Source organism: Lolium rigidum, chromosome 3, assembly GCF_022539505.1.
Source record: "Lolium rigidum isolate FL_2022 chromosome 3, APGP_CSIRO_Lrig_0.1, whole genome shotgun sequence".
Taxonomy (NCBI): domain Eukaryota; kingdom Viridiplantae; phylum Streptophyta; class Magnoliopsida; order Poales; family Poaceae; genus Lolium; species Lolium rigidum.
The window spans coordinates 77,164,389-77,176,336 of NC_061510.1; the positions used below are offsets into that span (position 1 = coordinate 77,164,389).

Sequence of the window (11,948 nt, forward strand, 5' to 3'; positions counted from 1 at the left end):
CCCTCAATTTAGTTTCCAAAAAATGAAGAAAATAGACCCTATGAACCAAGTGCAAGTTCATTTTATCAGTCATGATCATGTACACAATAGTAGTATAGAAACACATATTTATTTTAATAATAGTTGGCCACATCTGAAAAATAGAACTACTTTTATTTCATGCATATATTGCATGTTAAGTGAAATCACAAGTTATACAATGTACCATTAAAGTTAAATGGTTTCAAGTATGTAGTAAATCCAAATACATAAATAATTACTGATGGGTGCATAAATCGGTGATGTATCTTGCTTCTGCTGCCCAACAATGCAAATTAGGTTAGGGTTGAAGATTAGAATATGGCGCCTAGGTGATGAGATAAATAAAATTAAGATCATGTTTTATACAGAAACATTTAATAAAAAATGATGTACCATACAGGTAAGGGTTTATATCTTCAATGTTGATTTTGATCGGATGCTTAGGTGATTAAATTCTAGATGCTAGTGTTTGTGGTCCCCAATCTCATCACGCAAGTGCCCCAACAATTCAGATTTTCTAGTACTTGATTTTTGTTGGAGAAGTAGTATCTTTGTAACGCTTGACGTCCACTTAACTTGCACGTGAGTTGTCTCTCCTTCAAGCATTTATTGTACATGGCCAAAGTGTATAAGAAGAGAGAGCAATGTTGTTAGGAACACGTCGAGAAGAGGATACAAAAGAGATTAACTAGGTGGAAACTGGAAAGGAAACTATTATTCTTGAGTGGAAGACTGTTTCTCATTAATTTAGTCCTAAGTAATATGTTATTGTATATGATTTTCTTCTTCCAGTTACCTAAACGAGTCTGACATTGATTGGATTATTTATGATCTAGGTTCTTTTGTCAGGAGATGGCGAAAATAAAAAAAATATTAACTAGCCAGATGGAATGTGGTGTGTCACTCTAAAGATCAAGGAGAACTTGGGATTCATGACCTCAAGGTTAAGAATAAAGCTTTTCTAGGTAAATAGTTTTTTAATCATCTTACCAAGATGGGGTGTGGCAAGCCCTCCTAAGGAGAACATACATAGGCTTAATTGCAATTTTCTGATTTATTGGAAACGTGATTCACACTTTTGGGTTGGCCTAATGGCTCAAAGAAAGTTTTCTTCCCGTATTGTTCATTCTCTATCAAGGATGGCTTTAAAATTAGGTTCTGGAAGAATAAATTATACATAACGCTAGGCTCCAAGAATAGTATCCATATTTAAATAATATTGTACCTCACAAAAGCGATACGGTTGCTAAGGTGTTGGAACTTCCTCACCATATATACCGTTCAGAAGAGAGACCTAGTCGGTCCTACGCTAGTAGCTTGAAATGAGTTGCTACATCGTTTGGATTTAGTCCATTTGAGGCAAGAGATGGAATATTTTCGATGGACTTTGCAAGAGAATGGAAAATTCTTAGTGGACTACATGTACAAAGCGTAATCTTAACTAAGTACAACCTTGCGAAAGATAATTGGCATGGATGTAAAAAGTGTAGCTTGTGTCATTGCGATGAGACTATCAACCACTTAGTCTTCGAATGTAAGTTTGCTAGATCTATATGGTCATTTATCCAAATAGGTTCTACCTTATATTCAGCACACATCGTTGCAAATATTTTTAACACGAAATGGTTGAGCCGGAAATAAACTTATAACACGAAATGCGAAAATGCATTGGCATATGAGCACCAGTGCTTCCTGTTTAAGAAAAGGCATTTCTAAATTTCCAAAAAAATCTGAGCTGAAATTTGGGAGAAAATTATGTTGTACCAGAGATCTCTAGCAGAGCCCTTATTCTTCAGAAGTGAAAAAACAAAGTTCAGTCTCCTGAAAATTAAATTGCGAGCGGTTTAGGAGGTGGCGCAGAACAGCACCCGTATTCGGAACCGAAAAAACGCAAATTCAAATTTTGCCGGTAACTGATCATCGTAAACAAGTTATAAAAGTGAAATTCAAACTAAGTAGTTGCATATTTGCATAGTTGCGATCGCAAAAGAGACTACATTTGGTCTGTTCGTCGGCGACCAACTCCTAAACTTAGCTAATTTCGCCCGTCGGCGACCTACTGTACTCGCGGCAGAGGACTACGCCATCGGCGGCCTACTCCGAGTCGAGGTTGACTACCTCCGACTTCACGCGGCGGGCAGACGCCTCCTTCTGTGCCGCCTCGTAAGCGTGCATGGCACGGACGGCTTCCGCCTCCTCGCGACGGAAGCGCGCGCGCGCCTCGGCCTCCGAGATGACGGTGACTGGTTGGATCGCCATCGCCTCCTCCTCGTCAATGAGGACGTAGTCCCCCGAATGGAGGACGGTGCGCACCGGCGCCTCTTCCTCCTCCTCCTCGCTGCTGTTGTCGTGGACTGGCGGCGCAAGCGCACGGCCGGACGCATCGGAGGAAGACCCCTCGCCACTATTGCCGTAGCGGGCGAGTTTCCCCGGCGGCGTCAGGCCCCAGTTGGTCCAAAGACCGCGCGCCCTCCGAGCGGTTCCATTTCCACCGCTCGGCCTCGGAGTGGAAGACGGGGGGGGGGGGGGGTGAGTTGCTCCCGCCAATCCGCCCGCCTCCCCTCCCGCCGTTGCCTGCTTCATCCATGCGCTCACGGTGGAGGTGGAGGAAGTGGAGACGCGGCGGTGACAGCGACGCAATTGCTCGCCGGAAGTCGAAGCGCGCGCGGCGGAGGAAGCGGACACGTCGACGGGAGTAGGGTTTTGGAACCGTACTCCCTTATGTGGCATGTATATATACGGGGCGAGGCTCGCGTTTCTCGGGCCCCCGAGAACCTTTTACGGGCCAGCCCACCGATTCGGGCTCCGTTCTGTGGCGCTTTCGGCCCGAACCCGTAACTCCGCCGGAAAAATTCAGTTCCGACGGCATTTACGTGTTCTGATAGAGATGCTCTTATGAACTATATAAGAAAAGCAAATTTCTGCCAAAAACTATCCCTACACACAACCATAAAAAAAATTCTCGTGGAGCTCAAAATACAACGCAATTTCTACCAAAGCTTCACATGAATATTTAGGACATGTGTACATATTCATGAAATAAATTTTATAGTTTTTAAATATTTTGAAAACCAAGAGCCGTAGTGCTCATGTGCACCAAATTTCCATTCCACGAAATGTCACTATCTGCGACACCGCCAATCGGCAACGAGGAGGCTTCTAGAGTTCTAGGTGGCCCTGCCATCACTATGAGAGAAGCAAACTTCACGGAGGATGTGGCATGAGATTCCACACAAGCAACAGATACCAATCTTGATGTTAGGCTACAATTGGACATGTAATTAATTAGCCTATGTTATGTGTTAGAGTCCAACTCCATAATCTATGCTAATAGAGTAGATGCATCCTAGGTTAGACACAATATCAAGATTTTTGGAACGATCCGCCTCCTGTGTGGAGGGGCGCTGGAGGGGCGCGCCGTCTGTAAGTGTATGTATCACCTTGGAGGTCGTTGAACCGTGTTACTAAATCTCAATTTTGTTTGATGTGATTGCTTTTTCTTCATATGACTGATTTGGTGCCTCCGACTATATCAAACAGAAAATCCATTTTTTTTTTTGAATCCAACTCCAGTTCATCAATTCCAGCTGCGATATATAAGAGCCAAAACACTGTGAGAAATTTATGATGTTTAACCCAAAATAGGAGGTAGTACACTATTTCAAATTTTATTTTCCCACGAAGATGCATATTGCAAGCTACACTATCACTAACTACAAAGGATTATGATGGACAATTGACGTATTGTCGCTATATATGAAATTGACGACGTTGTGTTGTAGGATGATTATGGTTTTCATTTTGTCGTAGCAAAGCTGCAGTATCCATCCATCTAGGATTACTACATCGTTCGTCCTCCTATGTGACTCAGTCCCATCCTGTCGTGGTCTTCAGTTTCCTCTAGCCTTCACCCTCACGGGGAGCCCGTCCGCCATCCGCAGCGTCAGCGACGGCACCTGCAGTGGTCGGTACTCGCCGTTCACCTCCAGCTCGAACTCCTCCAGCACGCACGACACGATGGACTTCATCTGAATGTACGCCATCTCCTTCCCAAGGCAAATCCTCGGCCCGGCATGGAACGCCACGTATCGGAACGGGCTCTCCGGCCGGAACGTCCCCTCCGCCGGGTCCAGCCACCGCTCCGGCCGGTACTCCCGCGCGTCCGCGCCCCACACGGACTCCATCCTTCCCATCGCGTACGAGCTGTGCGCCACGAACCAACCCGCTCCCACCGGCGTGCCGTCCGGCAGCACGTCGGCGACCTGCGCGTCCAGCGTGTTAAACGGCACCGGAGGGTACAGCCTCATCGACTCCGTGATAGCAGCGTGCACGTAGTGCATCTCCCTCAGCTCGTCGAGGTCGAAGCCGGCATTGTCCAGGTCGCCCTGCGCGCGACGAGCGCGCACCGCGGCGACCTCGTCGCGGATACGGCGCTCCACGTCGGGATGCGAGGACAGCAGCCAGAAGAACCATGTGAGCGCGGAGGACGTCGTCTCCCGCCCGGCGAGCAGGAAACTGATCACCACGTCGCGGAGGGCCGTCTCGGTGTAACTGTCGCTCTGGCTCACCATGAACCTGGACAGGAGGTCGTGCTTCTCGCAGCCCATGCTTATCTCTTCGCGCCGAGACCGGATGATGCGGTCGGCATAGCCGTGCACCATGGCGATAGACTCGCGCAGCCGCCGCTCGGACCCCAGGTTAAACGCCTTCTTCACCCTCCAGAATCCTGGGACAGCGTACCGGAACCTGCCCGCGCTGATATTGGCAGCGTCGCGGAACGCATCGGCGAACCTGCCGCTCTCGGCCTCCGGGCTCGCGCCGTCGCCGCCACCGCCTTCGTCTCCGTCAGGGAGCTGGCGCGGGTCGTGGTCGAAGGCGACGCGGCAGATGTTATCGAAGGCGTACCGCTCGAGCGTGTCCTGGATGTCGATTGGCTGGCCAGAGCTCACCGCACGGCGCAGCAGAGGGAGGAGCCTGCCGTGAAGCTCGCTGTGGACGCTCTGGGCCACGAAGACGCGTAGAGAGCGCGTATTGAACTCGTAGCTGGCCGCCTTGCGCTGCGTGCGCCAGGCCTCGCCGTCGGCGTTGAAGATTCCCTGGCCGAGGAAGTCGTGTAGGATGGACCCGAAGCGCGGGCCCTTGGGGAAGTTGTCGAAGCTGGCGCGCAGGATGTGCTCCACGTTCGCCGGGTTGGCGGTGACAACGCCCTGCACGCCCGGCCGCCGGAGCACGAGCGTGCACCCGGGCTGGGACTCGAGCACCTCCGTCATCCAGTCCAGTATGCGGTGCCGGTTAGCCACGAACTGCGGCAGGTGGCCGAGCAACGGGTACGGCTGAAGCCCCGCCTTGTTGTTGACACGCCGGGCAGCATGAAGGACCAAGACTGCGCCGACGAAGAAGAGCGGCAGCAGAAGCAGCAACGCTGCCATCGCCATGGTCACCGGAGTCTAGCGCACGGTCGGCAGTGCGTGGGGTTATCGATCTGCGTGGTTTGTTAGAGTGAGCGCCTGAACAGGAAGAAGATAAGCAAGGAGAGGAGGAAAAGAGTGTGGTGGTGAGCGAACCGGCCGGTTGCTGTGGAAGCGTCTTCGCCGCTGACCGGTGACCGCTCAAGTCCTGCCGGTCGGCCGCCGTTATACTCCACCACGGCCTCAGATTCGCTGACGTAAGATCGGGTGAGATTGACACACAATCGGAGCTGCGAAATGGAGACATGGTCCTTTTTAACACTATATTTTCGTTGCATGTTTCTACGATACTTTTCGATCCGGTTGATTTGCCCTGGTTAGCACGAGTGTCCGTTTATGTCGGGTTGCTCCAGCGACCTGTTGTATTTTGATACGTTCGGAGAATTTTCATTCTTTTTAACTCAAATTAATTACTCATAGTTGTACTAAATAATAAACTTGCCTTAAAATAATGGCAAGTTCTTTATTGCACTTAAATAAACTACAATGTTCATATACAAATAAAATTGGGAGCGTCTAGAGATCAGTCGCCTGAGATTTAATAAGTCGCTGACATCAGTAGCTTATTAAGCCGTGTACTACTTTAATTTTGGCGTCCAGTTTTGTGCGTTCTAATTTTTTACTAGAAAAAATAATATGTGCAACCATTTAATACATAAGAAAAATCTTAGTAGCAATTTACGTGTAACTGGAAAAAAGTCAGTTGCAATCCACATGATAAGTGAAAATTCTTAGTTGCGACGCATGTGTAACTGGAAAAATCTCAATTGCAACCTACATGTACGTGAAAATTCTTAGTTGCAATATATGCGTAACTGGAAAAATCTCAGTTGCAACGCTCATGCAATTGGAAAAATATATCAGTTGCAATCCACATGTAAGTGGAAATTCTTAGGTACGACGCGGGCGTAACTGGAAACATGTATGTGGAAATTCTTAGTTGCAACATATGTGCAACTAGAAAAATCTCAGTTCAACGCTCATGCAATTGAAAACACAAAATCAGTTGCAACTCACGTGTAACCGAAAAAACCTCAGTTGCAACCCACGTGCAACTGGAAATATGTCGTTTGCAACACACGCGCAACTAGAATGCGCGGTAAGCGGTTCCATGAGAGAGAGAAAGACGCCTTATAGATAGAACCGTCACCACGAGCCCACTTCACAAAGCCCGTAAAAAACAAGTTAGCCCGCTTACGCGTCGGGCCAACAATAACACAAACACACACAAACAACTCAAAAGTCAGAGCACGAATCTACAAGCACAAAATACGAATCTCCCAACTCGACTTAAACTTATTAAGTATAAGGCGCCTGATTTCCAGCAAATCCGAATAAAATTTCATAATTAAACATCTAAAATTCAAATACGAACAAACTGTGTTACACTTCTGATAAGAGGTGATGCTTAGTTTGCCAGTGGCAACGAGCTTACATCCGAATTAGGGGTCGTAGTGTCTCACGCCGCATAGAATAGTCGAGAACAAGGGCTGTCAGAACATGGCCTCTGTGAAGACCCGCTTGGTGGGGTGGAAGTAGCCCTGCCGGTAGAGGCCACCATCTCAATCGTGCAACATGTTGAACTTGCGAGGCCTCGTCGGGCCTCTGTACGTGCATCGGCCTCTGTATTTCAGTGTGCTCGGGGATGATGGAGGCCGCGACAACCATGAGCTCCAGGCGTTGACTCCGTCTTCCAACAAGTTGTCCATGACGTCTTTGATGAAGAAGTCAATCGCCTCCCTAATGTTCATCTGCGGGGGCAATAATTATGGGTCAATGGCCTCACTATTTTGAAGCAAAAGACAAAAAAATGGTCATGAATTTCTTACTAGGATATTAGCCAAACAGGTGGTGGGCTCTGTGACCAGCGGTCGATTCACAACAAGATGGCAAACATGAAGGTGCTAAAATGTGTCGGCAATGGCGACTAGGGCTAGACTAACAAGCTACTTGACTTGTTAAGACTCGGCTCACTAAGACTCGCGATCATTAAGGCTCATATAATTTAGCTCGTTATATTTAACGACCTAAAAATGAAGTTTGGCTCGGTTTGTTATGCTCTAACAAGCACTCACGAGTGCTCGCCTAAGAATGGTTAAGGAGCATACGCGCTCAGCATGCAAGAAATAATCTAAGCTAATAGGTTGGAAAAATATGGCGACTTGATAGGAGTTGTGAGGCTAACAAGGTGTGCACGGGGATGCATTCCACAAATACCTAGGGGCATGTCGCTGGTGGTTAAAGAAGATGAGAACACGAGATAATGAATATACAAGTAAAGTTTGTCAATCTTGTTAGAATCGTAATTTTGAATTGGATCTAAATCTCTGTGGTAGGATCGCAAACCCTAAGATCTTAATTTTTAAAATCGTAAGATCTTAGATTCCACTTAGCAGAATCGTTAAATCGGTCCGGTCAATTTGGATCGTAAAATCGTAGAATCATGATTTTGACAACTAGGGTGGTCGTTATAGGAAATGCACTCACACGTCAAGCTTCTTTATTTTCCATAGTGGGTAGAGTACTCAATTATCTAAGATTGGCTACATGTCGTAAGACATATCACTAAACTTACAACCTCGTGGTTGCTAGCGAGCTTAACAAGTAGCTCACATACTCATAGCTCGATTGTTTAGCTCATTAGGGTTAACAAGAAACAAAATAATATTTGGGCATGTTCGTTAAGAAAACAAGCTGAACTTAAACGAATCAAGATAACGAGTGTTCATTTAGCTCACCGAGTTTTGAGCTTTATGTCCATCCCTAATGGCGAGCAGCAGGGTCAACGACGAATGAGCTCTAGGGTTGCAAAGAGAAGGGGAGGGACATGAATGGGCGAGGTGGGTTTGCTGCGTTGGCGCGGACACGACAATCAGTTTGTGTCGGCCCTCTGGGCTGGGGGTTTTCCCTCATTTGACCAGTCGAACAAAAACTGACACTTTTGGCCCGTTTGCATCGGGCCAGTGGAGATGCTCTTAATGGGAGCTCAACATTGACAATTTCCTGGGGACTAGGTCCTAGAGGCATCTACGGCGGTCCGACACAAATGGATCAAACATGTCCGCGTGGTTAGGAATTAAATGGGTAAAAATTAGCCTAACGACCCGACGCAAAGTGACCATCCTATCGCGCGGACGCATTCACGACCCAAATTTGGGTCGCGAATGCATCAGGGAGGACACACCGCATCCGCGTCCTCCCCACTCGCACCCGCCTGATAAGGGGGTAAGTGGCCTGGATCGCTTCGCCCCTCCTACGCGGTGATACGTCCCCAACGTATCTATAATTTCTGATGTTCCATGCTAGTTTTATGATAATACCTACATGTTTTGCTCGCACTTTATAATAATTTCATGCATTTTCCGGAACTAACCTATTAACAAGATGCCGAAGTGCCGGTTCTCGTTTTCCGTTGTTTTCGGTTCCGGAAAGGTCTGTTCGGGCAATATTCTCGGAATTCGACGAAACAAAGACCAAATATCTTATTTTCCCCAGGAGGTTCCGGAACACCGAAGGAGAGTCGGAGGCGGGCAGCAGGGGGCCCACACCATATGGCGGCGCGGGTGGCCCCCCGGCCGCGCCGGCCCTATGGGGAGGGGGCCCCGTGGCCCCTCCGACTCCGCCTCTTCGCCTATAAAGTCCCTCGCGACCTAAAAACTCGATACCAATTGACGAAACTCCAGAAAGACTCCGTGGGCGCCGCCGCCATCGCGAAACTCCGTTTCGGGGGACGAAGTCTCTCGTTCCGGCACGCCGCCGGGACGGGGAAGTGCCCCGGAAGCCATCTCCATCGACGCCACCGCCTCCATCATGCTCCGTGAGTAGTTCCCCCATGGACTACGGGTTCTAGCCGTAGCTAGTTGGTACTCTCTCTCCCATGTACTTCAATACAATGATCTCATGAGCTGCCTTACATGATTGAGATTCATCCGATGTAATCGGTGTTGTGTTTGTTGGGATCCGATGAATTGTTACATTATGATCAGTCTATCTATATAAGTTTGTGAAGTTATTGTTGCTGCAATCTTGTTGTGTTTAATGCTTGTCACTAGTGCACGAGTGACATGATCTTAGATTTAAGCTCTATACTTATTGCTTAGATTGTATCTACAAGTTGTTTGCACATATCTATGTCCGGAACTCGAGGCCCCAGAGTGACAACAACTGGGATAACTGGAGGGGAAGGCTTAGGTATGAGGTTCACATGTTTTCACCAAGTGTTAATGCTTTGCTCCGGTGCTCTATTAAAAGGAGTACCTTAATTGCCGATAGATTCCCTTGAGGCCCAGCTGCCACCGGCTGGTTGGACAAAAGATGTTATACAAGTTTCTCATTGCGAGCACGTATGACTATATATGGAAAACATGTCTACATGATTAATAATCTTGATGTTCTGTCTTAATGCTTTCAATCCTATCAATTGCCCAACTGTAATTTGTTCACCCAATACTTGTTATTGGAGAGTTACCACTAGTGAAGATAGCTGGGAACCCCGGTCCATCTTTCATCATCATATACTCGTTCCTACATGTCATTGGAAGTAGTATCAACTATTTTCTCGGTGCCATTGCCTCTCGTGTTACTATTACTGCTGTTGTGTTACTCGTTACTACTCGCTCTCATATTACTCGCTGCTTTCACATCACCCCCGTTACTAGTGCTTTTCCAGGTGCAGCTGAATTGACAACTCAGTTGTTAAGGCTTATAAGTATTCTTTACCTCCCCTTGTGTCGAATCAATAAATTTGGGTTTTACTTCCCTCGAAGACTGTTGTGATCCCCTATACTTGTGGGTTATCAAGACTATTTTCTGGCGCCGTTGCCGGGGAGGCATAGCTCTACTCATAAGTTCACCTGGGGAGTACACTCTACCTCTCTATCTGTTTTATTTTATTTTGTTTTGATTAGTTTACTTTTGCCTAGTTTATTTGTGCTTAGTTTATTTCTGTCTAGTATTATTTTGCTTAGTTTACTTTTGTCTAGTTTGTTTTTGTTTTGTTTTACTTTTCTCATATACCCAAAAATCCTTAAAAATTTGAAAAACCTAAAACTTAAAAATTGTTGTTATGGGAGAACCCACAACCTATTTGGAGCTTATAGTATTATATAATAATTATAGAGAATCAAGAACGGGAAAAGTTATGAGTGATGTGATAGAAAAACTGAATACAATTGCTAAAATCTTGCTTAAACGCCATGATATAAACTGTTGCTCTAAACAGGATACTAAACATCTTAAATTTCAATGTGGCTTTAGTGAGGAAGTTTTAATTAAGAACTATAATTGAAATAGCTATATTCATTTTGGGTTTGAAGAGGTAGAACAATTTGTCTTATTTATGGGAGCCTCTGAGATAGAATCCTTCATTGCTAGAAATTATGAAACTTGTGTTGTTTGTAAGGACCTTAAAGATTATGTCTCTTCTATCCTTAATTTTTGCATAGAAAGCTACAAGTGATAATCCTTATATCATTGATTATAAAGAGAGACTCATTAATGCACAAGAATGCACTCACAATTTGCAGGAACCAGTGGAAGAAGAAATTGATGAACCTGAAAGCTCATTGGATGAAAAAGAGGAGGAGATTGATGAACCTGAAAGCTCATTGGATGAAAAAGAAGAGGAGAGTGATAAACAAAAGGAGGAAGAATAGATTAGCTACCCATGTCAACCTTCTAATGAGAGTAACTCTTTATCTCTTACACTATTTGATTGTCCTCCATGCTTACCAAAGGAGGATGAATGTTATGTTCCTGTGGACTCTCTTGAAATATTCCCTATGAGTAAAACTTGTGAGAATAATTATGCTACTCGTTATTTATGATAATCCATGCTATTTTGATAAATCTTATGATAATGCTTTGTTTGTGCCTCGATGTCGAAATGCATGGTACTAAAGAGTTTTGTTTAGCAAATGTTTATGATAAATCTCTAGATGATGGTCCTATGTTACTTGATAATATTAATTGTATTACTAATGAAAATGGGATTGGAGAGGTCTTGACTTTATCTAGGAGTCCCATATCTCTTGAGAATGATCAATCATCTTGTTACATTATTGATAAAAGTGGGTTTGAAAGTTTTGATCCCACTCTTTTTGAGCTTGATAAAAATTATGTGTTTGTAGATCATGAAAAGCATGCTTTATGTGATAGTTATATTATTGAGTTTATTCATGAAGCTACTGAAAATTATTATGAGAGAGGAAAATATGGTTGTAGAAATTTGCATGGTACTAAAACACCTCTCTATATGCTGAAACTTTTGAAGTTACTCGTGTTTTATCTTCCTATGCTTGTCACTTTGTTCTTCATGAATTTATTTGTGTACAAGATTCCTATGCATAGGAAGTGGGTTAGACTTAAATGTGTTTTGAACTTGCTTTTTGGTGCTCTCTTTTGCTTCAACTCTCATCCTTATGTGAGCATCATTAAAATCACTGAGCCCATCTTAATGGC

At 45.5% G+C, this 11,948-nt stretch overlaps 1 protein-coding gene across 1 annotated transcript; it reads right to left on the minus strand.

Annotated features, from left to right (window-relative positions):
* Positions 1 to 3,635: 3,635 nt before the first annotated feature.
* Positions 3,636 to 5,610, minus strand: LOC124701831 (cytochrome P450 94B3-like). The gene has a single exon (XM_047233924.1). It carries the CDS (start codon positions 5,454 to 5,456, stop codon positions 3,912 to 3,914), a length of 1,545 nt encoding a protein of 514 aa, XP_047089880.1. The 5' UTR covers positions 5,457 to 5,610; the 3' UTR covers positions 3,636 to 3,911.
* Between the last annotated feature and the right edge of the window lie 6,338 nt (positions 5,611 to 11,948).

Excerpts from the sequence above, each read along its gene's own strand:
- LOC124701831 (XM_047233924.1), bottom strand. The coding sequence starts at position 5,456 with ATGGCGATGGCAGCGTTGCTGCTTCTGCTGCCGCTCTTCTTCGTCGGC.